This window comes from Neoarthrinium moseri, assembly GCF_022829205.1.
Source record: "Neoarthrinium moseri strain CBS 164.80 chromosome Unknown scaffold6_Wmoseri_CBS_16480, whole genome shotgun sequence".
Classification (NCBI taxonomy): Eukaryota; Fungi; Ascomycota; class Sordariomycetes; order Amphisphaeriales; family Apiosporaceae; genus Neoarthrinium; species Neoarthrinium moseri.
Genome location: NW_026055120.1, coordinates 974035 through 1001599, shown reverse-complemented (window position 1 = coordinate 1001599; position 27565 = coordinate 974035). Strand labels below are relative to the sequence as shown.

Sequence of the window (27565 nt, the reverse complement as noted above, 5' to 3'; positions counted from 1 at the left end):
CCTGACTTGGTAAGAGTTCAACCCAAAGCTGGATCCCTCGCATGATTGGCAGGCAATAGCACTAGTTGTCGAACAAGTAGGCGTGAAAAGCATAGCTACATAAGTTGGTGTCTCCTGTGTGACCCATTTCTTGTGCTCATTTAGGATATACAAGTACCAGAAAGGATAGCGTAGAAGAGAGTTTCAACAGAAGAACCCTCGAAAAAGTAGTATCATCTAAAGATGGCCCTATGCTGTATAAGCAAAGCCAGGGGCCGGCTCCACCTTGAGGCAATGAAGAGCGCAGAAGCCGGACAGACTAGTTTCGCAACTGGTATCTTTTGGTGTTGACGTATTTCACAAGTTTGTTCGTGAACTCCGATCATTACGGCTGTGCATTAGCACCCATGTTTAATAAGAAGTGCATCGCTTCCGTCTTCTCGGCTTCCTTGGCCCAGACGAGCGGTGTTTTCCCTTCCGTGTCTGGGGTATTGATTAAGTCCCGGTTCTTCTCGACAAGCACCTTCAACACCTCCAAATCTTTCCCAACAGCAGCTATGTGGATCGGCAATGCCCCATTATATCCTAGGGATGGAACCGAAGCATCTGCCCCTTGAGATAAGAGGTAGCTGACCAACCCAGCATTCGCTTTCGCCGTTGCTCGGCAGAGTGCTGTCTCGCCTTTCGAGATGATGTTCACATCGGCGCCAGCGTCCACTAGAACCTCGACTATGTCCTGCCGACCCTGAGATACGGCATAGTGAAGGGCCGTCTGCCCAGTCTTGTCCTTCTTGTCCACAAAGGCGCCCCGGCCGCACAGAAGCTGTGTAAGTCCGACGTTTCCCTGTAGCACAGCCCCGTATAGAGCTGTCCAACCGTTGTTGTCGGATATATCGAGGTCTGCTCCATAGTCAAGCAGCTCGGCCGCCTGCGTGATGTTTTCCCACATTACGGCCTTGTATAACGCTGTGCGTCCTCGCTGGTTTCTGATATTTTGGTCTGCCCCGAGCGCGAGTAGTATTCTGATGGTCTTCATGTTACCCATCTCGGCAGACGCGTGCTGCATGGCCGCGTAATGAAGCGGCGTGTTCTGCTCCTTATCCGTGGCGTTCACATTTGCCCCGTAATCCAGCATGAGGGCAACCAGCTCGTCACCCATCTCCCCTTTCGCTGCACGAGCGAGGGGCGTCCGGCGCTCCTCGTCCACAGCTCGAAGATCAGCGCCAGCGAGCACCAGTGCTGTGATGATCAACGAGGAGTCCCTCGAGGCGATCTCGTCCTCGCAGCCCAGAGCCTCCTCAGCCTGGCCCAGCGCGCGATGGATGGGTGTCATCTTGGAGTCTTTATGGGGGGCATTAGGATCAGCCTTCTCGGAAAGACACTTGCATACTGCGTGGTAGTTGTTGGTGGCTATCGCCTCGTGGAGCTTCTTTGTAAGCTGTGATCCAAGCTTGAACGATCTTGATGGTTTCGGCCTAACTTTCATCATCTGCTGCTGGATGTGTGGTCTGGTAGACTGCTTCACGAGCGAAATGTCCATATGAGGCCGCATCCTCGTGGCCTCTGCTGGTTTTTCTGACACGGGCTGCTGTAATTGGGCTTTTACGCCTGCGAGAATACCGCTGCCGGGCGTTAGCTGGAAGTAGGAGGACGATTTTCAAGAGGCTTTCTAAGTTGGCACCGAACTAGGCAGCAGACAGACTCATACCTTTGGATGCAATCAAGTATCAAGTTTAGCGAAGCATTATTCCTTCTTAGATCACTTCTGGCATCGAATAAAGAGTCTTGCAGCACAGGGTTGAACTTGGACCGTACAAACGGATCGCACCCGACGGCATACCGTTGTAGGCGGCTCAGTTCTGCACCGAGCTCAAGAGTTGTCGCGCAGATGGCCTGGACTGCGACTTCGAAACTACTACAACAGTCGTTCTCAAGGGCATGATCCGCGCTGTCCCAGGGTTCTTCTTCCAAGAAAGTCTCGAGCCTCGCTAACACGGCTTGGGTTTGCTGGCACTGGTATAGCAGGGATGAGAAGGTGGAGCGGCTCGTGCTGATGCCAGTGCCCAACGCATCGAGAGCCAAAATTGTCTTTTTGCATCCTTCCGCGGCGTTGGCAACGAGAAGTGAGAGAGAAGGGAACTCCGACATCCTTTCTAGGCTGCAAGGTAGGATGCAGAGAGAGGCGGGAGAAATGCTATCAAAGCGAGAGAAGCTGGCAGCAAAGCGGGAAGACAGGGTGCATCACGGGGCGGATTTGTTTTTAATAGCATATTGTCCCCCGGTGTCTGGACAAGCCCACAGCTAAAGTGCTGCACTAGAGCTGATGGAAACACGCAAAGGATGCAAGAGTAGCCGTCAGGGCTGGATCTCACGCCGGAACTGCAGAATAGCTGTATCAACCGCCATGAAGCCTTACCGCACTCTGCTTAGAGCGCAGGCTTCTAGAACCAAGTGGTACGATATTCGGGACCAAGAGGGGGTCCGAGGGCGACTAACGGTAGGACTAAGGCATGGTGGCGGCCACAAAAAGACTGTGGGGGCTGATTGAACCCGAGACTCGGATGGGTGCTTCGGTAACTTATACTTCTGCAGCGCCAGAAGCCGAGTGCCGCAGCGTGGAGGGAGTGGATTGGATGGCTATCTACTGTATATAGGCAGGCAACTTGGAAGATAGATACGGCTTCAATAAGCGAGGAGAGGCTGAAGAGAGACATCGTGTCACATCTCAGATGCAATACACCAGTAGACGACGGAATCCAACCAACCCAAGGTATGCACACACGGAGATACAGGCAAGAACGGGCTGGAGGGTATACAGGCCAGACAAGATTGAGCAGACTGCTACCGTAGCGAGACTCTGTCGGGAAGTCTGCCTCAAGCAGGGCTGAACAATGAAGAGGGCCCAAGGGGGTTTCCTACTATCATAATGTGATGGAGGTGTGATGGAGGGAGGAGGACCACCTAAGATCCATAACATCTGAAGGGCCGGAGGCCTTTGATTGACAGATTACCTAGGCAGGGATCGTATCCCGCGAAGCATCGGGCCAAGACAGCTGCGTGCCAGCCAGCCAGCCAGCCAGCCAGCCAGTCAGCCATGTGATGGAAGCGATAACTAGTTACTGCTCCCAGCCGAGAAATGCCCACATGCATCCATCGATGGCCTTGGGGACTGGGGGACCGGGGACCGGGGGACCTAGGTCACTTCCAGGTGAGGTGGGATGGTGGTGGCCTGGCAGCCTGGGTTTTCGGGCGTCCAATCACCCCACCAAAGACTTCCAGGTTTAGGTACAGACTAGGGGTGGCCAGCTACTGGTCCAAGCGCCGGGGGCCAATTTACGCGCTTCGCGTCGCCCTCGGGACGCTTCTCAATCTCCCACGACGCGTCGACCTCACGTCGCAGCCCACGCCCACGCCCACGCCGAGTCAGACCAGGTCAAGGGAGCGCTTTTGTGAGACAAGGCTTGTTTGCAAGGGTCAATGAGGCCATCGAGGGCAATCTGACGCCTGCGACTTGGTCGACTGCGCTGTTGTTGCCGCTGTTGCTCCTGTTACTACTGCGCTGCTACTGCTGCTGCTTCATGCCACCTTCGTCCCCCTTCTGTCTCTCGCCACGCCTGCATCGCGAGTAGGTTGTCGCCAGTCACATCTCGCTCGCCCTCACACGCCTCCGCACTCTCCACCGGCGCCGGCCACGCCCGACAACGGTCACAATGGTCAAGGCAGCTGCCCCGGCTCCCGCCGCGCCCACGGGGCCCGGCATCTACAGCGCAACCTACAGTGGTGTGCGTCTCCCGTCTCCCACACCCTGTTCCTGCGAGATCGTCGTCTTTGCTGACATGGCTGACCCTCCCGCCAGATCCCAGTGTACGAGTTCCAGTTTGGCGGTGACATGAAGGAGCATGTCATGCGGAGGAGGCAGGACAACTGGATCAACGCGACACACATCCTCAAAGCCGCCGGCTTCGACAAGCCCGCCCGAACACGCATCCTCGAGCGCGAGGTCCAGAAGGACACCCACGAGAAGATCCAGGGCGGCTACGGAAAGTACCAGGGCACCTGGATCCCCTTGCCCGCCGGCGAGGCTCTCGCCCGCCGCAACAACTGCTACGAGAAGATCCGCCCCATCTTCGAGTTCGTCCCCGGCAACCAGAGCCCGCCCCCGGCCCCGCGCCATGCCAGCAAGCCCAAGGCCCCGAGGGCGAAGCCCGCCGTGCCCAAATGGGCCCCCGCCGCCGCTCCCGCCGCCCCCGAGCCGCAGGAGTACGACAACGCCAGCCAGCAGATGAACGAGGACGACACCCCGGACAACCTCACCGTGGCCTCGGCCTCGTACATGGCCGAGGATGACCGCCACGACATGTCGCACTACTCGACCGGCCACCGCAAGCGCAAGCGCGAGGAGCAGATCCAGGACCTGACCGAGCAGCAGCACGCCATCTACGGCGATGAGCTGCTCGACTACTTCCTCCTCTCTAGGCAAGAGGGCCCCACCATGCGCCCCGAGCCGCCGCCCAACTTCCAGCCCGACTACTTCATCGACACGGACCGGAACACGTCGCTGCATTGGGCCAGCGCCATGGGCGACGTGGACGTCATGAAGCAGCTGCGCCGCTTCAACGCCAGTCTCAACTGTCAGAATATCCGCGGCGAGACACCCTTCATGCGCGCCGTCTACTTCACAAACTGCTACGAGAAGCAGACCTTCCCCGCCGTCTTGAAGGAGCTCTTTGACACGGTCGATGTGACCGACGATGCTGGCTGCACCGTTCTGCACCATGCTGTCATGATGAAGAGTGGCCGCGTCGTGAGCCACTCGTGCTCACGCTACTATCTCGACAACATCCTGAACCGACTGCAAGAACAACGAGACCCCAACTTTGTCCAGGCTTTCATAGACTGCCAAGATAGCAAAGGGAACACGGCCCTGCACTTGGCCGCTCAGAGCAATGCCCGCAAGTGCGTGCGGGCCCTCCTCGGTCGCGGTGCGTCGACGAATATCCCCAACGTAGAGGGTACCTGCGCCGAGGAGCTGATCCAGCAACTTAACGCCTCCAAAGGTCCCAAGGAGAGGGCGCCCCAGCGCTCTTCCTCTCCCTTTGCCCCCGAGTCCCAACGCCACGTCTCCTTCCGTGATGCCCTCAACGAGTCGGTGACAAAACTCGCTGTCACCTACAATTCAGGTGCCGCCAATACGGTGCAGAACAAGATCACCCCCCTAGTGCTCGGAAAGTTCCAGGACCTCGCTCGCTCGTACGACGAGCAGTGGAAGGAGAAGAACGACGCCGAGGTTGAGGCGCGCCGCATTCTAGGCAACACACAGAACGATCTGGCTGTAGTGCGGAGTCAGATCGCCTCCCTCGAACGCCAGCTCGAGAGCGAGCAAGTCGCTGCGAAAGCTGTCGGCGACGCAACCATGGCGCAGCATCAGGTGCTAGACCTAGTCGCGAGGCAGAACAGGCACCACGTCCATGCGGCCGTGGAGCAACAGCTCGCCATGTTAAACGGTAGCCCGGATGCCGGCGATGACTCGGCCGAGGCACGGACACAGCTGGGAGATGAGTTGCGGGCACTTGTTGCCGAACAAAAACGTGTCGAGCAAGAGTACGTCGACGCCCTCGGCATGTCGGGTACGAGCGAGAAGATCGACAAGTACAGGAGGTTATTGAAGCAGTGTCTCGACCACACCGATGCCGAGAGTCTCGATGCCAACCTGGATGATCTCATTGAGATGATGGAGGACCAAAGGAGCGAGGATGCCGTAGTAGCGCCAACTGGAGACGCTATGATGATATGCTGAGATTCGGTTATCTCAGCAGGCAGGCAGGAATTCCCCTAATAGCGCCGAGGTAGGGCTCCGTGTATAAGATGTCGGCGAATGTGGTTCTTTCATCGTTTCCATGACTCGACAGCAAATCTTTTTATCAAGTTGTTGGCGTTCCGAGGGTGTCTCAGTTGGCCTGGCAAGGCCGAGGAAACGGACAGGTATCTTTCGTCTTTCGATGCCACGGCGCGAGTGGTCTCTTGCGGCGTCGAGGCTCAGACTTGATTGCTCTTACAGCGAAATGGAATGACTTGATGTGCGATACAGACACTGCCCTCAACGTGCCAGTTTTCTTGATGTAACAATGTAGTTCGAATGTTGATGCAGTGTAGAACGCACACAAGTCATATACCGCAGGCGAATAGTGCTTCAGCAGGGAGAAACGAGGAAAAGCAACATGTTGCGCAGTGTTCTGCCGTGAACGAGGGGGTGGTGGTATATGGCATCGATAAAAGATTCAGCGTCAGCCGCAACGCAGTGATGTAAAGGAAGCGCATGCAGTCTACGCATTGGCAGAATGCTGAAACAGTGCACCCCTCTGCATGGCGATTAAGAAAAAAGATGATGTCCAAAGGCGCAGGAATATGCAGTAGACGATGGGTGGAATACAGCACAGTCGCATGGGAACATAAGCAGCCAAAAATATTCATAAATGCCTTAAGAGCAACAAAATGAGGTCAAGATAAGAGACGGAAGAACAGCAAAAGACCAAAAAATAAAATAAATAAAATGAAAACGTCAAGAGTAGGACTCGAACCTACGCGGCCGAAGCCAAGTGATAGCACATAGCCCCCTAGGGGGTTGCTTCGAGTCACTCCCCTTAAACCGCTCGGGCATCTTGACATGAAGACTACGACGACCCATCGTGGGCCAGTATTGATTGTGAACTCTAGCACCTATCTATTGTTATCAGCCCTCATTTGGATGTGTTGGCAGGTGGGTGGCCTGCTGCCCGTTTGCAAAGCTCTCCGTCTGGTGCCTGGGTTCTTAAGGCATCCAACGTAAAGAACATTTGAGCCAGGATCGAGTCGGCCAATCTGGAGGGCGGGGACTACCTTCTGACAATATCGTTTATCTGAGTGCATTTTTCTTGCCTCAGTTTAGCTTTCTCTCTTCTATTCTTCGAGGTACTCTCTTGTGACTCATTCGTGTAAGACTTCGAAGAGGTGTATAGCCCTGTTCTAGGCTATCGATACGGGATAGTCCACCTTGTTGTTGCCCCGTTTGCGTCAAGCACGCCAGTCGAGATGTACAGATTGTTGGATACACTATGTACAAATAGGTTGGGCTTGGTTTGGACGAGAGGAGAACATTACTATAACCCTCAGAAATCTTGGACAATTTTAAGACACTGGTATTCATATCATACACTATTAAAGACATCTCTCTATCAGCAGTGGTATTACTATATGGCATGTGGAGGTTGGGAGCGGCCACGTGTTTCCTGTCCCCATCTAAGCAAGCGAGCAAAACTTCCAGACATCTCATCATCTGCCATTCACCAGGGCAGAGATATGCAATATCGAAGCTGTAGCAAGAAGAAGGCATGATGATTCTGGGGCCCTGGGGGCCCTGTCAAGGCGAACAAATCTTCCAGCAACTCTGCACGGTTTCAATGTAAGCCAGGCTCATGACATACGACTGGGAATAGCGCTGGAGTCTGACTCGGTTTACTACTGCCGTCTTTGTGGAGTATAAGAGAACAGATGATTCTTTGCCGTGTAATCTATGCCATGGTACGCGCAGTAACAGATCTCTAGGTTTTCTCTGGAGCGTGGGACGTCTCTACGGTTTCATGTGACCACGCGACCGATTCCCTCTGGTCGGGGTTGGTTGCACCATCCCTGGTTTTCTGCGTTTCCACAAACACAAAACTCCATAGATTAAGGCTTTCGTCTGATCCGCCTCGTGTTTACATGGCCATTATCACGTTCTCCGTGGAGGGAGGCAGTTGACCGAGTCATGCGTAGCTTGTTCATGTGATCTGAGGCTGGGGTTGATCCGGCGGGCCCAGCTGACTGACAGAGCTGCCTGGGCTTGAAGTCTCTTCCAGGGACAAGGCAAATGTAGCAATGCGCCTGCACGAAACATACACCGGTATACTATCAATTAATTTCAAGGCTGGCAGGGAGCGAGAGTCGCAGCATACATGTGCCCGCTTCCCGGCTTCTGGGTGGTCGTTGATGATGCCATCGCATGCATCCATGTATGCAGGCAGGCTGTATGTATGTATGTAGGCAGTGTAGCCCTACGGGCCCGGACGACAGTTTCCAGGTTGCCCGGTGGTTGGTTTGGATGCCTGGGGTAAAGGTTTAGCGAGACAGCCGCCCAGAAGGTAGCCCTGGCTTGCCTGGAGTCGCCAGGCTGAACGGCCGGTGGGCGGGTCCCCGGGTGAGGTCCCCTCTTGGGCGTCCCCCTGGCGTCGTTTGGGGCTATCCGGCGCGCATCGGGGCGATCGGGGTCCCCCCTTTAGGGGTCGGCTAGCGCTGTCCAGTGATGTCCCCCCGACCACTAGCAGCCTGGGACGAGATAGGAGAGTTGCGCAGCTGCATATCGCAACCTCCACGTGTAGACCTGCATACAGGATTCCGTGCCAATTACCTGACGGCCTCTCGTTCTAGGTTCCCAGGTTACACCTCCCGCCGCTCCCTATCCCGGGCCGCTTCCTTTCCCCCTTCTTCCCTTCTTACGCTCCTTTGCACCCCATTCATGTCTTCGAAGAACATCCGCCTGTCTCGAGTCCCCCCGGCGAGCCTTGCAGCGCATTCCCGTTCCCGTATCGATAGACCCGAGCCCTCGCCCGCCGACTCGTCCCTCTCATGCGAGTCCAACGACATCGAGGACTACATAGGCAGCGGTACAGACACGGTCGGCGGCAGGACGCCCGCCATTGACAAGAGGCTCTCGTTTGCGTCCGAGGACCCCCTGCCGCATGGTGACGGCCCGCGAGATACGGTATACAATTACGACAGCGACGACGACGACGACGACGCCGAGTACGCAGACATGGACTCGAAGCGGCCTGCTCTGCTCCGCCAGGGAGACAGCCGCTCTGGCCAGCCCCTGTTGTCTCAGCCAGACGACGAGCGAGGGCGCGCGCGCTATAACCACTCGCGATCCCCGTCTCCCTTGCTGAACCGGCCGACCAGCAGCAACAGCAGCCAAAATGCCACAACCCATCCGGCGCAGCGTCCGACCTTCTCGCGGCGCTCCACGATGCGCTCCCGATCGCCCGACACCCAGGCCAAGATGGCGGCACGCAAGAAGTACGTCTACGCCTCCATATTCTTGGTCGTGTCGCTGGTTTCCTTCTGCATCCAGACCGAGCTGGCCGCCTACGTGCAGCAGGATCTGGGCTGGAACAAGGCCTACTGCATGCTCTACCTCACCCACGGGTCCTGGTCCATGCTCTGGCCTGTCCAGCTCGTCATACTACGCGTGCAGAAGTGGAACATGCCCTGGCAGACATTCTGGAGGAGGCACGTCCACCTGCTCCGGACCACGACCCACATGATCAGGAGCCAGGACTTGGACGTTCCCAGGCACATTACCAACACGAGCCCCTGGCCCTACCTGATCAAGTCGACGGCCTTCATCACGAGCGCCTTGACCGTCGCGGGTCTGAGTTGGTACCTCGCCGTTGACATGACCACCCCCAGCGACCTGACGGCCATCTACAACTGCTCGGCCTTCTTCGCCTACGCATTCAGCGTGCCGCTGCTGAAAGAGAAGCTGCGCCTCGATAAGAGCTTGGCCGTCATGATTGCCATCGTCGGGGTTCTGGTCGTGGCGTACGGCGACGCCAAGGATGCCGAGGATGCCGAGGGCCAGAGCGCCGACAAGAGCGCAGGTACCCAGTTCCTGGGGAACCTCATCATCGGCGTCGGAAGCGTGCTCTATGGGCTGTACGAGGTGCTGTACAAGAGATGGGCCTGTCCGCCCGAAGGGGTCTCGGCGGGGCGGGGCATGATCTTCGCCAACGCCTTTGGCAGCTGCATCGGCTTGTTCACGCTCACGGTGCTGTGGGTTCCACTTCCACTCCTGCATATGCTGGGTTGGGAGACCTTCGAGCTGCCGACCGGGGAGACGGCTTGGTATCTGTGGGTTAGCGTCGTCATGAACGCCACCTTCGCCGGCTCCTTCCTGGTCCTTATCAGCCTGACGAGCCCGGTTCTCAGCTCGGTCGCGGCCCTGCTGACCATCTTCATCGTCGCCATCGTGGACTGGATGAGGACGGGCAAGGCTCTGAGCTTGGCGGCTGTTTCCGGCGGTGTGATGATTGTCGTTGCTTTCGGCATGCTTTCCTGGAGTACGTACCGTGAGATGGTCGAGGACGCCGAACGGAAAGCCGTCGCAGGCGGTGTGGAAGCGGAATGGGACAGCGATAGTGACAAGGATGCGGATCGGTATGATTAGACTGCCGTCGTTGGTGCTCCAGCGTGGTACTACTTGGCCATCTGTGGGATCAAATTTCAGGCTTAACGACACGATCAGGCGGGTGATTTACATTGCATTTGGGCGGCGCTCTGGGCTATTCACGACGTCCTTGAGGGCGAGGGCATCTTCTCGTACGGGATTCCATCCACTCGGGGTTTGGGTGCTTATCATAGACATGCCACATTTTGGCTATACACACCTAGAGGGCTAGGTCGGCCATGGAGCTGACACAGGAGAGCCGAAAGTGCCTTCACATTTGTCGGATAATACGACGATGGCGTTCTGAGAACACGATGGCGTTATCACTCTCGGTCGCGATAACGGGGCTACAGTTTCACGACGACGTGGTCTTACGTGCGTAGTCAGGTGCTCATGCGGTTTGATACACAAACCCCTCCTCCTCCAGCCGGCCACTAGGTCTATCCAAACAACTGGTCTTCCTGGCGCCATAATCGAGAGCTTGATTTATGCACTCTGCACCACGTGCCACTCCGGCCCGTTCGTCTGCTGTGCATATCGGCTTGAACTACCGAGCTGAAAAAACCACGAACACGACCCGATGCAGTAAGACGTCCCGCGTCGGTCGCCTCGATGTGACTGCACGTGCGTTAGCTCAGGTGGTTTTCAGCTGCCATGAGCTGCAGATGGCGACTGTGTGCAAGGTTGTCTTGGGAACACATTACTCGCGTCAACCTTTTTGAGAGCCCATCGAACGTGCAGCATTCGTTCTAACGTGGGACTAGATGACAGCTAGAATTAGAGTTCTCACGACATGAGCCGTACGTGCAAACCGAGCTTGACGGCACATATACAATCTTCAGTATGCCAACATGAAAGAAAATTTGCATTTGTGAACGCCTTGAACGGTCGAGCGAGGCAGTCATGGGATACACTTGGTTACTCGACACGTATAATCATTCTAGTGTCATACGTTCCAATCCGCATGTTTTGAAGATAGAGAAGCTTGTATTCCAGGGAGTAAAACAGTTAACCCTGCTACGTCCAACTCCGTGCGTCTTTCTAACCGCCACACTTCTCAATCATTGTCTGCCTCTCCCGGATTGTAAGAAGCAGAGGACAGCATCTAGCAAGTGCCTTCAAGTCAGTCCAAGCTTTGTACTTTTGCTCGCCTCCACCTCGTTCCTCAAGCTATCTTGCCTGTCCATCTCATGGGTGGCCAGTATCCTCACCATGCCAATCTTGATTTGCCTGGTTGCTTGGTGATCCCCACGCGGTCATGCGGTTGGCGACCTTTTCGGCTGTTTTTCCTTTCCGTCCTTTCCAACAAGCGAGGGAAACGAGTGACCACGCAGTCGATATAACATTCGTTACGGCGACGATCACAAGTAATACAAGAAGCATGGTGTATCCAACTTTAACCCTCTTCTCCTCCAAGTTCACGGGTTCGCGATTTAGCCTTTCTCCAACGCTATTCCACAGAACGATGGCGAAAGGTACAGCCCAGACTCCTGTTACAAATACATCGCCAGCAAATACAGCCAAGGGATATCTGTATATCCGCGCGAAGACGATTGTTGTTATTGCCCAGATCGGATTTAGTAAAGAAGCGAGGAGGATCCAGCAGAGAAGAACGTCGTGACTCGGGTATGACTCAAACTTTTCGTTGGTTCGCGGAGCTTCGCTCCATAGTGCAATGATGACGATGCTCACAAGAAAGAGGCTCATCGCAAGGGTAATCTGTAGAGTCCGCAATCCGAGATTGGCGATCGGCTTGTAAAGTACACCATTGGGGTGGCTTTCATGGGATAGTATCTTGAACATTTCGGCCAGCCATGTGTCCTTGTACTTCTTGTTGCGAGGTCCATCATTTTTACGTCCATTTTCGTTGGTTTCGTTGTTCCGGGGCACGGATTGAGAACTTCTGGCATTACGGTAGATCTCGGATCCCCTGTCTGAAGACCTCGAGATCCTCGATTCAGACATTGTGTATTTTCAAAGCGCAGCAAACTACCCGTGACTGCAATGCGAAAGCACCAACAATAAGTTCGGCTACGGCGAGAATGTTGAAGGACGACTTGCCGAGGAGTCAACTTGCGGCAATCCCGCTTCATATAGTCAAGAACTCGCACCTCATCCGCGCAGACGCCGTTATTGTAACCAAACGTTTTATGCTTCATTGTGTTGTTGGCACTGGGGGTTGGCACTGGGCCGATTTTTTATCAAGTCATAAATGGAGCGTAGTAGTGCACGTGGCTGGACTACGTGCTCAGATGGTTTCGAAGGAAAAGTTAACTGCTCATGCACCATATTAAAGACAAAGATTGAGATTCACGAACTACGGTTTACAGTAAGTCCAAAAGCCCATATGAGTGAGTCTGTGGGATGTGTGTTGGTGGCGGTATGCGATTTCTTTGTCGTCAGATAGCCCTGTGATTACATCAAGTGTGTCTCCGCGGAATAGGACTCCCAACCAACTTCCCTTTGTCAATTAGCGTCCGATTTAAATCCATCTCACAGGATGTGTGATCAGAACTCCACGCCTGCTGCTCACTCCGCCAGTGAGTGAGCCCTGTGAAGGTCAGAGATTCACCTACATATCTCAAATCTAAGCCCAAAATTTTATGGCATGTACTGTGATCTGTGGCGTTCTACGACCGGGCCAAGCCATATCAGCCCTACAAAACTACGGAAAGCTGTCTGGCGTTAGTAGTCATTTCTTAAGAGCATGGCCACTCCTCTTCCATGACATAGTGTCCTCCTCGGACACCACAAATTCGCCAAGAACACAAGTCTCCCTTATTTACTTGCCTCATCCACATTTCATACTTTCTCCGTTAACGCCTATTGCCGCGCCTCGCTTCTCCCAACCAGCACGATGTGAAGCTCACGCCCGACAGCCGTGGTGTAAGACGAGACCCACACGTCTTATTCCACAGCACCTAACGGGCTAGTCGAGCAGGACCAGGTGGGTCTTTTTAGTGAGAACGAGTAGCTTACCCCGGCCGCCTTACGGGGGCTGCCTGCCCATGTGTGTATGTTCCCTCAACGGTCCTGATCCGCTGCTAACTCGATCAAGTGTACTTTGGCGAGCTTATCTCGATGCACCCTTGCCTTCTTTGATGGCCTTGTTGGTGAGGAACTTGCAGCTGCTGATTTGTGACCGAGATGACTCTTCTGCAGTCCACCTAGACTAGATAGGTGCTTTGCCTTGTGGCGTCAATGCAGAAGCAAGGCTCGCGGATGCCACGAACGACCGTTACATGCTGTGCAACGAATACCTGCAGACATCTGTTAACGACCGACTCCCAGGCTACTTTGGTTCTCGGGGGGCAGGGTCTGGGGGTCCGACAGCCACAAGTGCAATAAATCATTGCCTGCTCCTGTGTTGGCCGGGAGTGGACAAGTCACTCGCTGCGACCTGACCTCCGATGAAGAGTAGACAGATGGGATGAGGGGTTCGCAAGGTCACCTAGTGCCCCGGCGCCATTCAGACCCGAATCATCACACGGTATTTAGCCCTCTTAGCAGCTGTGGCATCTCACCGCGAGGCTGGTGCTTTCATCAGTAGTCTGGCTACTCGGGTAAGATCCAGCTCCTCACTACGGTAGAACCAGGCGATTACATACGCCCAACCACACATCAATCTCTTCATATCTCACTCAAGAGTCTGCTTTGGCCAACATATTCCGGCTGGCGTAAGACGGAGTAACGTCTGGGCTGATTTGCACGATCCCGGCGGTCTGTTTGATTGCACTTCGCAAGGCGTCATCCCAGCCATGGGCAATTATGTGCAATTTCACACCGGTGCCACAGCGGTACGGTCAAATATAACTTCAAGATGAGGTCCGAACCCTGCGTTTGGAGCTTGAACCATGTCATCAGCCTGGCCAACGTAGTACGCCTTGTCCAAGTCAGCACTGTGTCTAGGAGCCGCGTCTCGTATAAACTATCCAGCTGTGGAAAGCCAAACAATACTGACAATACGCACCTTAGAAGGCCTGGGAAGCGTCATCTGACAAAGCGGCTGACTAATTGTGCGCTGTATGAAGCCTGCGCAACCGAGCTCGACAGCAAAGGTGAGGTGCACCTACAGCCTGAGATGGCTTCAGGAGCAAGCGGTTTGTAAATTTCCTGATTGAGCATCTACGAAGGCTCATGTGGGACATTGGGTCGTCGTACGGCCTCCAATGAGCAAACAGCACGCTTTACGAGACGTGTGTAAGTCCAGGCATGCCGACATATCCTGTCTGCTTTGACGTTGGTGACTGAGGCAAAGATATATCCGGTCGGGGGCTGGATAGATATCCGAGACATCGTAAAGCAGCCTATGATGTGGTGAGCCATGTCTTAATCACATGCTCCATGGTCGTTATTGATGGATTTTGGCATTTAACGATCCGCAGCAAGGATCCGGGTGATCACCACCAGGGATAGCACCAGAGGTGTCCATTTTGGGATGATGTTCCGGATCCGTACCAGTTGCATCACGTTCAAAGTCATAGAATACAACATCGCCATGGTGCCCGAGCTGTCAGACTGACGTTACGGTGCTGCCATAACTCGGTTAGGGAAAAAGTAAATCTTAGGCGTCGAGGTACTACCAAAGTAGGTACCTATTGGCAATATCAATTTGATTGGTGGGCTTGGGACCAATGCTTTGCACTTCACTTGCATATGCAGGAGCAGGGGTCGCGCATTGCACCGGTTGCTGCTGGCGAGTGATTGATTGACGAGTAGCTGAGCAGTCAGACGGAAGCTCGATCTGTGCTACTCGATCCAAGGCGAGGTCATGGTGGTATCGTAGGGCTGAGGCCTTTGGGGGTTGGCCAATTGGCGCCCGTTAGGTCCGAAGGCCGGAGCTTCTACGTTAGTTGCTTGTGTGTTACCTGTAGTCCATAACCGCCTGTACTATTCGCAGCCGCGGGTCAGACGGATGCTTACATATATTGGGGGAGTAAGCGCCGTTTCTGCTGATCAAGCACATTGCCGCTGTGTTACATGGGACGATGCAGAAAGTAGTCAATCGGGGGACGTGCATGCCGTATGCAAGTCGGTAGATGCAATTCTCAGTTGAAGGATGGTTATTCATATCATCAGGTTGTCGTAGTTGTAGCATTGCCCATAAGAGGTAACTCCGAAAGCGTTCCTTAGTCCAATCATAGGCATCAGCAGCACCTTGAAAATGTGGAATAAGTCCATGTATCGCCATTGGACCGCCACTTAATAGTTGGCCATACGGTGGCGTTGATGTAAAGATCGGTGATGATTGCGGTGCGTATAATCTGCAATAAGAGCATCGGGTCGTTCAATGTCGAGAAGCGGTGAGCCCTGGATACTTCCAACCAAAGGAGATCGAGCCAGAGAAAGGCGAATATCTAATCACAGATTCAAATATCCATTAGAGGGAGGGCCTAGCACTGTTCTAGAAAAAGCTTGCGGGTGGCATAGATCCAATCAGACGTAGATTTCGCTCGTCTTGGCAGGCAGAGGACTTGGAAGAGCACCAGTTGATCAAGGCGGTGTGGGGGAGTATGTGGGATGGAGTATTTTGTTGGTCAACCAACGGTAACATTGAAAACCTCGAAATGCCGTCGCCTAAGTGAGAGGGGATAGGGCTGCGGCTAGCCATGATTCGTTACCGACAGTCTGGATCTGCCCTGGATCCTCGAACGAGAGGAGACGTAAGGGCCTAACGAGGACGACCTTGCGGATACGTTCACGATCACTACTTATCTCGTGAGAGAGGTAGCCGCTGCACCTGAGCGGTGCCGATTGGAAACGCCCGGAGTGAATCACGGCTGTCTTGAGAAAGTACGGCGCCGGTGCGTGACCATGGTCACGCAGAGGAGTGATAGTGCTCCACCAACACTCGCTATTCTGTATAGACGAGATTCCGAGGACCACCCTCAGCATCCCCACGTGACGACACTGGGTTTGCCAGCCAAGAAGAGCTAAGGTAGCATGCAAGGAAATGCAAGGGAATGCAAGAAATTGCCTTGGTGATCCAAAAGATCTTTGCAGTATGCTGTTGATTGGGGGCGAGCAAGTCGCCGCATCCTGGGAGGGCTGTTGAGCGTGGACGAATAGGGTCAACAACAGCGCGTATGGCAAGGGGCCGTTCAGCTGACGAATGTTATAGTCCGGGGGCGCTTGGAGGCCTGGTCCTGGGCGAGCTGCAAGCTACCCCGCTAGATTTCCAAGGTTCTAGTGTCACGAACAGCCGCATCGACACGGTCACCTAGTTAGTTACTGGACCGCCGCGCATCGCCCCTCTTCCCGTGCTGACATTCGCCCAAAGACGGTGATGGACTGAGACGCGGGCGGCGTCGGCAGCTCGGAAGCGGTGGATGGCAAGCCACGTATTGATGATGGCGTACTTTGAGGCTGAGGCTTGCGACATCGTGCGCATGAGTCGGCATGAACTGCAGCTCCGGGAGTGTCGACGTATGGCTGTTGCGCATAGTCAATGACATACTGCGACTTGTGGCAGCGCGCATCAAGCATGTCACAACGATTCGACGCTGCTGCATCTGCAACTTGGCCCCGTCCGCCTAGAAGCGTGTGTACTGACTGTAGCTGCGGCCATCGTACACGTCCTCCACATCGTGATGTTGCATTCTGCAGCGTAAATCGTAGGTACCTGTCTTGGCTGTCGCTTGGGTAGCGTGCCGGGGCCCATGTGCCGCCTGCTTCCAATCCCTGAGACATGCTCACAGTAACCCACGACGTGCAGGTTCCTCTGAGTTCTGAATGCTGGATGGCCCCCCAAAGAGGCTGGCATTATGACAGTATAACATCAATGGACCCAAATGGAAAAATGATCCAGCACGAGTGCAGATTGGCCAGCTGAGCTGCCCCGGTCTTACGTAGGCGGAAAAGACTCCTCCCCTCTCACATTTGAGCCTCCAGATCTATCACATATCTACGCCCGATCGTCAAGACTCTATGGCGCGGGCTGCTCGTGAGCCGCCGGAAGCCTCCTTGGCAGGCCTCCTGTATACTGCAGATGTTGACCATGTTTCCCGTCCTGGTTCAGTTTCGCCGTGCGGTTGGTCGTCGTGTTGCTTTCGAAGGTTCAATTAGCTACAAGTCCGCATTAGTGCGCAGGCCACCCGTAGGGCTCAGCTGAACTTGGGCTCACTAAAACCCCACTAACTAAGCGACGGGTGGCCACTGGGATCAAGGGGCCTCGGGCAGAAAAGATGACGGACGATTCCTGCTGCCTAGCTCTGTATACACGGAGTCCTCGGGCCTACTCAAAAGATTGCTTAGACAATTGCCGCAGGACATGACTCTCGTCTTGAGTGGGAGTGGCCTGGCGCCGCCGACGAGCCGGTCGCTGCCAATCTCTGGCAATCAATTCTGAACAAACCTGGAGCCCTTGGCGCCCTATTCGGTGATTGGACGGGGAGTCCCTAGTAGTTGAACCCAGTACGACTCGCCGCCAGCTGGATCTAGATGCTGAAAACGGGCTCCCTCCATTGTGGCGGATGGCGATCTTCCATCTGTGCGCTAAGTTACGTCGTCTTCAGCTACGATTGAACCGCCCGGCCGCCTAGGCGCGTGGTGCGGCATAGGGCCCTGTGGCGGTACGAAGTAACTAGTCCGTGCCGTACCCCGTATTGCAGGTGGGCGGGCTCCCAGATTGCTTTCGTCAACGATCGTCTGTCAGAACTTCTCTTCCTGCCAGGAACTTTTGGCCCTCAGTTGCGTTGGACACGATCCTCTTGGACTTTCAGACCCCAATGGCCGCTCGCCTTGGGAGCCTGGCGCAAAACATATCAGCCAGGATGACGGGATTGAAGACTCTCCAGCCAACAAGACTCGCGGCGCGACAAAACATGGCCGACCAGCTAGCGCCGAAGGTCGCGCCTGGGTCCCATGATATCCCATGCTATCCCATGCGATCTAGGTTTGTCATTAAACTGTTTCCTTCACACTTTGCCCCCAGCTGATGAAACGGAATGTGGCCGAGGGTGCTGTAGTGGTAGCTGGCCTTTGCTTTGCGTTTCTGATGGGGTCAATCCACCGGCCGGCGTGGGCGGTTGCGATGATGCTGACGGACTCGTTTAACACTGAACCCACCCCTCTGGGCCCGTGAGAGAACCTCGAGATGTCGGCTTCTTACCGCCTGCGAGTGCAAGGCGAGTCGCTTCCCTCTCGCATAGCCATCTGCCGAAGTCCACACTATCCCTTGGGCGGTGTCTAGTGAGCGTTGTATTGTCCCTGATCCTGCTCAATGCTCCACCGACTGGACCAACCTCCATGTTGAGGATGCGACGGCCGCCTCGTCAGAGGACTTTCCGAGCAGGCTTGCTTGGTTGGTTGGCCATGCTGCCCGAACCCACGAGCCTCTCAGCTAACCTAGGTATCCAGTAGCCCTGGCCAGGTATAGAGGCACGGCAAGCCGCCGCATACTAGTAGCATTCACTTTTGTCTCATGTGAACTTGCCTGGCAGACCTGGGGCTGACTGACCTTGACCCACCGCGGGGCTCGAAAAGGGAAAGGGCTTTCTCGACTGCCAGTTAGAGACACACCCTCTCTGGGCTTGTCATTTTACTCTTCATGTTATTATTACACGACCCCTCCAGCCGCGGGTCAGACCTAGTGGTGGCCAGTTTATCATATTGGGATACAAGGTATTCCTGTTATTTAGTCTGCAATGTCCCTCATACCTCTTCTCGTGTGATCTTTCAAGGCTGCTGAGCCATTGTTAGGCTTGACAATTACGTCTAGACAAGCTACTCTACACGCACCACCGACTGGGGTTTCTTTTTCTTTGGCTATTCCCACAGGCAATAGTGTGCTTCTTTCATCGAAGCTCATAACTGCCTCTGCCGTCTCGTCCGAAAGGCGGAATTGGTGTCTTGAGATCGGCCACTCCTCCTGTCAAGTTTGCGTGTAAGTCGACTCACAAGTTTTGTCGTCCCGCGTCTGCTAATCTGTTTGCCAAGTATCAGCAGTGGGCAGTCCTTACGGCCGCTGATTGACGAAAAGTCGCCCGTTTCGTGCTTACGGGTTTTCTCACACGAGAATCTTATTGGGTCTCCCTACTGTGTGAGAATCCAACTTTCTGTGCGGCATCCTTCAGACCTGCTTCGGCGTCCCTAGTCCCTCCGATCGTCGACGGCCCACCTCCGGCGGCCCTCATTTCATCAGCGCAAGCCACATTGCTGCATGCTCTACCCCAGACGGAACATAACCACGGTACCCTGGATATTTCCTTAAACAGGAAGAATGCCCGCCGTCAATCCTCCTTTCGAGCCAACCCAGGGTAACGTCACTTGGACCCTGGCACCCAGGGGCCCACTCCGGCTTCTATTCAACATCAGCGTCGCTATCGCGGCACTTTCACTCGCTCTTGCACTGAGTTTCGCGGCTCGTTCGAAGAGGATAAAAAGACGATCGAGGCAGGTCTCCGGCCTGTTGGACGAGAAAAACATCAGCTCCCAACGCTACGTTTCGGGAATCTGGGGAAGGTCACGTGGAGTCAGCAACGGTGTTGTGACGATTATGTCGGCCAACCAGCGGCCGTCTTCTTCTGAGCTAGAGGCGGGCATCGGGCACGAGCAGAAGAGTGACAAGGAATCGGCACCGTGGTCATTGGAAGCTAAAGACGGGGTTCGTATGGAGGACCACCGCGGTAATGAGATGGTAATGGCCATGAGACAACATCTAGAATCACGTCCAGCACCGCCGCCGCCGTTGACTCCTCCAACACTGTCGACGGCCATATTCCCATTTGAAGATCGACGCCTAAGTACGGCCATGTCTACTACAGGTGACCTGGATAGTAGCTTTTTCCACCAGCCGAATCCCGATTATACTTCATCCTCCTCGTCCTCATCGGTGCTTCCAAAGCAATGCGATTCTCCTATCATTCCAAGGCGCAGGTCTTATACAAAAACCTTACCTCTTGGACCACCTCAGCCGGTTTCTATCCTGGAAGACGATGGCAGTATAACTTCCTTCTCACCAAGCTCGTTTCCTTCCTCGAGTCCAACTCTACCTTTGGCTCCACATGATGCTTTTCACGCCACGGAAGTAGATGTGAGAGGTGAAATTATTTCCGTCATAGATGACACGGGAGTAGGTTGGAAAAGACATACACGTGTGTACGGTGGAGGTGTCTGTTTGGCCTGCTTGGCAGCAGGTGGCGAGGAGGGCTTCTATGGCGATAGAGTACGTCCTGAGGAAAAAAGATGACACTACCTCAAAGGATCTTTACTCAACAATATTAACGACACCTGCATACACATCGGCTTTTCCATTGGAGTTCGGCATATATCGGCTATGGTGCCTTGTCTAATGCCCCAGATACGATTTCTTCTCTACCTCAAGCATGAGAAGACTATCACAAACGATGCATTCAGTCAAAATTGGGTGAGCTTTGAGCTTTGCAGCTTTTTCTTTAGCATACTATCTCAGGCCGCTATGATACAGGACTTTTGGTGGCAGAAGAAGTTGCACAGTGGTGTTTACAGGGGAGGGAGTTCTGTTAACACCGCATACCGTGGTGATAAGAATTCTGGGACTGCGAATCACGCATGTTACGACCGTTCCCTTTGTCCTCTTTTCAAGCCCATACACATATTTACGAGCATCTGAAGTTAATGTCTACTAAACTACCCGTGTTTACCTGAATCGTTTCTGATGTATGTACTAGCGCTCGCAGGGCCTTGATGTGTGCTGGTCCCTTGAAAGTGTGGCTTGTACAATTTCCGCCTTTGATCGTTACACTGAGATCCGTGCCGCTTACCCAAAAAAAAGAGTATCCTTGAAGATCGGATCCTTCGAGCAGTAGGTACGAAAGGGGTGTCAAAAATCCTTCGCTCATGCCGGCAGAAGCCGCCACATCACATGCACGGTTCGCTGGTGGCAGGATTGTGTACTGTGACGCTACTTTTGACCACTTTGGGGGCTTTGGATGCATGGTTGGACATTTTCTCGGCCACCCGTGAATCAACAAGCCATTTCGAGCCTCCAGGCATTGTTGCGCTTTCGAAGATCAGGTCTTCACCAACCCACAGGCACATATGTCTCTCACTACTCTTAGGGATCATACACAGAAGGCGACAGTGTATGCGAGACTACCTCTCGGGCACAATATTGTTCCGATTCGTCGCCTTATTGGATGCACATAGCTGACTGGCGCGAAAGCAAATTGATGTAGCAGCCCCTGCAGCTGATCGGGCGGCACGCTCGGAGACTTGTAGCATCGCCCTGCATGCCAGCCTGTTTGTTGAACAATTAGATGGTGTTGGCCCTGTTAACCTATCGTAGCATAGCATCTATTATAAGATATCCTCTCTTGCCTCCATAGGCATGCCAACCTACCTTGTTGCAAGGCACAAGCAACTGAGGACGCTTGCTAGTATTGTTAATCTTATCTTAATAGTTGGGTGTTTCGATAAGAAATTTCGGCCAGTCGATGCAAGAGGATAAGACGAGGATCGCTCGGGAAATGCATAGGATCAAGAACTAGTCACGTATGTTTCCGGTGTGCCAAGTCGCCGAGGCATGGGAATTAATGATGGCAGTTCGGACAAGACCGACGGACACAGCCCTCGAAATGAACGCATTGGTGACGGTTCTGGCATGGCACCAGGGGGTAACCCTGAATTTGGGGGCCGGAGGCGGGCCGAGGTGGGAGCGTACTGGGATTTGTCCGTGTCAGGTACCAGGAGCAAACATGAAAGTCTGTTATAGAAAATATACAAAGGATTTTGGTATCTCCTGCCTGTCCGAATTGACGCCGGTTGCACGTCGCATATGTACATTGTCTTTCGGACCAGGATTACCATATGCAATATCTCGTGCCTCCTTTTCAATGTCGCGATATGAGTCGACAAACCAACAGGGGCGCAAGGATCCAAATTCTTGACTATTGGAACGGGCGGCATTATGTCTGGCTACTACTTGCTGGCCTTAAACTCCCAGCCCACGCTTCATCAAGACAGACATGTGCAAGGTACCCATGTACCTCTGCACATCCACCTTTGCAATGTCTGGAAAACATCCGCGTAGTGTTCGTTCTGCTATCTGTTTTCCTTTCCTTTCCGCTTTTGATACCTTATGTATTACGGCATTTCGCCGCTCATGAGGCTTCAGCCGTGCGTGATTGCGTGCAGCATCATCACGATGACAATCATATGGCAGTGCGTCTGTACCACGTCTGAGTAGGAAATTAAAAGAGCTCGGAATGCAGAGTGGATATTCCAGAGCTGGTGGAGGTCCAAGGTGGTACTATCTGAAAAAAAAAAAAAATGAAAAGAACCCCCCCGGTGGGCGGTATCTTGTCGTTTGCAAACTCTAAGCACTTATACTTTCATGATCAGTACGATCATACGAGATTTCGCTCTCCTGCAATTCCACACCGATTGGAAATATCAGCAGGGATTGCCTTCATATTCTGCCCATGCCTCAGTCACCAACTTTTATTCCAACTAAGCATTGTCCGGCAGTGTGCTGCCAGGAATACAATCCTTCTCCCTTTGGTGCTCAACTTCAACTTGTGATCCATCACACTTTTCCCCATACCTCATGAATCGCTTTGCATGTGACAGTCAGACGGCGAAAGTTGAAATCTCCTGCTCAACCTTTCGTGGCGCACCAATTGCCGCTGGACAAGTTAATGCTCTCGTTACTTGTCAATTTAAGAGGAGGAATGCTCAACCATAGGAAAACCATGAGCAACGTAGAATATTTAGTATACATGAGAAATAAAGCATTACACAAACGCAGAACGTGCACCCGCGTCCGCTTGTGTGACCGAGAAAGCCTCTCACTTACTATCCTGTTGCCTACTCGCCCACCGTCTTGGCTACGCGCGGATTCTGGATTCCCATACATTGGTTTTGGCGGGAAGGAAAAGATCAATTTCTTGCAATAATTGAGCTGACAGTGGCAATAAACCCCATCATACAGCAGCAGCTGCTGCCAGGTCCATAATCAAACACCATGAGGACTCGCGGCAACCTTTGGTTACGACTAATCTGCAACCATGATCCAAAGCTGCTTGATCGATACTATTGAACTAGTCCACAACGTGAGCTTTGTCATGCGTGGGTTCATCTTGAGGGTTTTAATCAAGCCATATATCGCCCTCCTCAGACCTCGTCTCCATCAGCGGTGTTACCCATTTCTCCACGCCCTAGAAAGCCTTCAGGGTGAACATGTTCCTCGCTTTGGAATATTGGTTGCCTTGTCTTATGGTATATAATACTAAAGCCCGAAGATGGAGTCGCGTGTTCATTTTTAGCTTCTGTCTCTCAGATCTCAGCCAGCGCACGGTTTTGGGTGCCCAAGTATAACGAAACTAGACTTGATATACCTAATTCTATCACGTCACTGTATTAAGGTGGTGATCCTTATAAATATGCTCCAGCATCTATATGACACATCTTGCGCCATTCTCATATACTATACGAGTTCTATATCCCATACACTATAAAGTTTGTTACTCAAATATCTGAACAACACCGTACGCCGAAGTTTAGCTACCCACATTGAGTTTTACCTGAAGCAGCAACAAACTTCTACCTGAAATTTCTTCCTGCAGGGGTGCCGATCATCCTCAACTCGCCTCATTGCATGGCATTATGCATGGACAACCAGCTGGTGGGCCAAGGTGACATGGATTAGCGTTCCAACGCAGACAGCTAGATGACCAGGCTTACAGTATACTTCTCACCTTTTTTGTTACTCGACTCCGGCCATATCGGAACATTGAGTTCGGTCTGGGATAAGAATCTATTTTATCGATTTTTCACACGAGCTACGATCAATTTCGCTGTTTCCGTTGGCCTGGCTAGGACACCATGCATTCAACTTGCATCATACGATAGTTGACCCGACAGGCTGGTACCAATGCTTCATGCATGCATTGCGCAAACCTGGCGGCTAGATAGCATCTACCAGTGGGTGAAGTCCTGCAACAAGGAGGTACAACCCCTCATCAAGATGCACAACAGGGGCGCATGACTCCAATAAGAAGAACGGGCGCGCTTCCGCCGCGGTGACCGACGAAATTTTCTCCACGTCAGCACACGATGCCTCCACCCAAAGAGCCCAAGCTAGCTAATCTTCAGAAAAAAGGATTCCACAATGAGACAGGCTCGAACATACAAAATACAATTAGGGCGCCGCTTCTTTTTCCATCGAAGTTGACAAACAACGGCGTGTTCGCATCTGGTTATTTTCAGGAAGGGAATTTTGGCGTGGCGGCAGAACATTCGACAACAACCTACACGTATCCCCTTCCAGATCTATCCGGTCCTTGTGGACACACTCGACAGCGCGAGCAGCACGCATTCAGCAGCACCTTTCCATACAGTCAGATCTCCGGCCAACAATATTGGCACACGAATTTCAACACAGAGCTTGATCGCCAGGAGTTCCAGTTTCAGGGGCTTTCGTACGAACACCAGCCACAAGATCCAGTGCACCAAGTTCCCAACCGTTCCCTTCTCGCTCCTACTCAAGCCCAACCCTGTCACAGCCTGCCAATCGTGAGCCCTGCAGAAAGGATCATGTCCCAAGAACCAGTTCCGGAATTGCCAACAGAGCGACGTAGCTCTGTGCCAGCAGGCGATAATGAAGGTGGCCAGAAAGCGAAATCCAGCTTCCCCGGGGAATGGCTCTTCCATCAGGAGTTCGTACGAGAATCTTCAGGAGATTCTGTGATTGACTTCAACTCTGTGTTTGATGAGTCGGGCCGCTCATTTTCAGCGTTTCGAGAGGGCAAATATTTGTTTCCAAACGATGCTGTAAGGCTAATTACCCCTTTAGAGTTGTGCCTCAACTGCTAAATTCTGGAACATCAGGCGGAGCAGGATCGACTAGACCTGCAACACGCGTGTTTCTCACTCCTCTTTAAGAGAAAGTTGATCATGGCACCGGTGCCGGAGACTCCCAAATGTGTTTTAGATGCAGCTTGTGGGACGGGTATCTGGGCGGTGCAGTTCGGTCGGTTCAAACGTTCCTGGCCGTATATTGCCGGAAACTCACATTCGCAGCGGAGGAGAATCCCTCTTCCACGGTGGTCGGGTGCGACTTGTCCGCCATTCAGCCAATTAATCCGCCCCAAAACTGCTCCTTCGTACAGGATGACTGTGAATCTGAGTGGTTATACCCCGGTATATTTTTATTTGACTATGTGCACTTCCGCATGGTTTTTTCCTGCTTCAACGACACCAGAACAGTTATCAAACACGCCTACGATAATCTTGCTCCTGGAGGCTGGATTGAGTTCCAAGACTCTGCACTCGAATTCTTGAGTATCGATGGCAGCCATGAAGGTAGTTCGAAGATATATGTTATATCGTCTTCAACATTACTGACTCTTAAAAAGGCACTGCGATGCAGAGATACTCGGCCGAAGTTATCAAAGGAGCCGCGGCCTTGGGCCGCAATTTGCTGACGGCCCGCCATTACAAAGATTGGCTTGTTGAAGCTGGCTGTAAGTCATTAGTACAACTTACCTCCAAAGGCCTACCTCAAACCCATTGAGAAGCGGGTGGCGCCGGTTCTAATCGTTCACAGTTGTCGATGTCGTAGAGAAAAAGCTGATGTGGCCCTGCAATGCTTGGCCGGATGAACGCAGACTCAAGGCAGTGGGACTTTATAATTCCCGAAACATCACAGATGGTATCCGAGGTGTGGGCTGGAAACTACTGCGGGCTGCCGGTTTAGAGCCCCAGGAGATTGAAGACTTGATTCTGCAGTTCAAGAAACAACTCGCTAACCCACAGTATCGTACATACCTGAACTGGTAAAGACTGACACGGGTCCCCTTCATGTCTCATGATGATACTTACTATGACACAGTTACGTTGTATATGGGCGGGAGCCATTTAACGGAGAAACCAGCGTCTCCTCTCCGCCAAAATCCGAGACGGAAGGGTTTCCGCCGGGATGATGTAAGAAGCCATTCGGAATAAATCTTAGAAATGCTTGAGATGTAATACGGTTCAAGTTCGTCGACTGAGCCACTGTTATTAAGAAACTATTACTGCGTGTTCTGCTGTGTTAATGTAAAGCTTTCAAACTTATTATGCGCAGGGCCAACTATTCTAGAATTTACGCTCTTTGCCACATATGCCATAAGTTTGCTCGTGGAGAGTGGATACATTCTGCAGCGTCATTGACTTACATGAAAGAATCAGGGCAACAAGGCAGAGTCAAATATCCGTTTTTGATTTCAGAGACCAGAGTTCACATCTCCATCAGTTCCATCCCAGCGCTGCTGAGCGTCATCCAGCCAAGACCACGGATACCATCAAGAGCATTTCTTATCTGATGCATCTCGAGGCGCTTTAGTTTAGATCTTTTGGCCATGTAATATGCGGAAGAAACAGTATAGATGAATTAATAGAAAGTGTAAAATTTCAGTAGTACGAAGTTCTACAGATAAAAGGTCACATAGAGCCAGTTTCTTCCAATGGCGGCATATAGTACTTGACTACTAAGTTACGCACTTTCACTCAAAAATCGAATTTCCTGGACACTGACTTCATCTTGACCCCAGCAGTGGGATAGAATCGTATATGCTGGACGGGAATCATCCTGGAATTCTTGTAGGTCGAGAGTGTTTGACTGCAGAAGGCGCATGGGAGACAGTTGCAGGACCCAGTCAAACGCGACCAGGGATGTATGTTTTTGGTCGCCTCTGCAGTGTGAGAATCGGTCGAAGTTCTTTGCCACATTTCGAAGTTCGGCGCGAGACTGCGACTGAGGGACGACCCCCAAAAATCTGGCGCTTACTTTGTGATATAATGGAGCCATTACCATTCGCCTTATCTAGTTGAGATGAGGCCACGTCATTGGAATACTGGCCTAACCTGTCAAGTCCCGCTTCGTTATATATACTGTGGATTCACCGTTCACAACGGTATATGTATGTGATGTGTGTGATTGGGGACCGTGCTATATATGTTTCAAGTTATTCAATGTTCAATAGGTCTTCCCCACCTTCGAGTTTGAATTTTCGCAAGGGTTCCCAAGGTGCATTGGATTCTAGTAAAGGTAAAACTTTATAGTACAGGGGATCATATCGAGCAGCTACGGGTATGGAATGTCTTTCCCAGAACAGCTGAGCGGGAAGCAGACGAATCTTATACTAACACCAATGGGCTTCTCAACACTTTCCAATTTGAGATGCCATTGAGTGGCTGATGGTACCCGGCTACACAGATAGGGCCTAGACCCCTCTATGCTCAGTCCTGTTAAAGGGCTGGCTTTCCGCATCTTTATTATTCAACATATCAATACACCTTAGGTTGTCTCCCCGTTGAAGTCAAGCTGGAGTTCAAACCAGGCCTTGTTAGTCTGTTATCATTGTACCAGCGACAATGATTACTATGAAC

At 52.8% G+C, this 27565-nt stretch overlaps 5 protein-coding genes across 5 annotated transcripts; 4 read left to right on the top strand and 1 right to left on the bottom strand.

The window, feature by feature from the left end:
* Positions 1–364: 364 nt before the first annotated feature.
* On the bottom strand, positions 365–2127 carry JN550_002901 (uncharacterized protein; the record flags this gene model as incomplete). Its single annotated transcript, XM_049314245.1, has 2 exons — positions 365–1601; positions 1688–2127. 2 exons carry the CDS (start codon positions 2125–2127, stop codon positions 365–367), a joined length of 1677 nt encoding a protein of 558 aa, XP_049175426.1.
* A 1562-nt stretch (positions 2128–3689) lies between these two features.
* Positions 3690–5776, top strand: JN550_002900 (uncharacterized protein; the record flags this gene model as incomplete). Its single annotated transcript, XM_049314244.1, has 2 exons — positions 3690–3761; positions 3836–5776. 2 exons carry the CDS (start codon positions 3690–3692, stop codon positions 5774–5776), a joined length of 2013 nt encoding a protein of 670 aa, XP_049175425.1.
* A 2733-nt stretch (positions 5777–8509) lies between these two features.
* JN550_002899 (uncharacterized protein) lies at positions 8510–10216 on the top strand (the record flags this gene model as incomplete). The annotated part of the gene is made up of 1 exon (XM_049314243.1): positions 8510–10216. One exon carries the CDS (start codon positions 8510–8512, stop codon positions 10214–10216), a length of 1707 nt encoding a protein of 568 aa, XP_049175424.1.
* A 9220-nt stretch (positions 10217–19436) lies between these two features.
* On the top strand, positions 19437–20224 carry JN550_002898 (uncharacterized protein; the record flags this gene model as incomplete). Its single annotated transcript, XM_049314242.1, has 2 exons — positions 19437–19959; positions 20010–20224. 2 exons carry the CDS (start codon positions 19437–19439, stop codon positions 20222–20224), a joined length of 738 nt encoding a protein of 245 aa, XP_049175423.1.
* Positions 20225–24250: 4026 nt separating this feature from the next.
* JN550_002897 (uncharacterized protein) lies at positions 24251–26118 on the top strand (the record flags this gene model as incomplete). Its single annotated transcript, XM_049314241.1, has 6 exons — positions 24251–24967; positions 25025–25166; positions 25217–25498; positions 25552–25659; positions 25743–25971; positions 26028–26118. 6 exons carry the CDS (start codon positions 24251–24253, stop codon positions 26116–26118), a joined length of 1569 nt encoding a protein of 522 aa, XP_049175422.1.
* Between the last annotated feature and the right edge of the window lie 1447 nt (positions 26119–27565).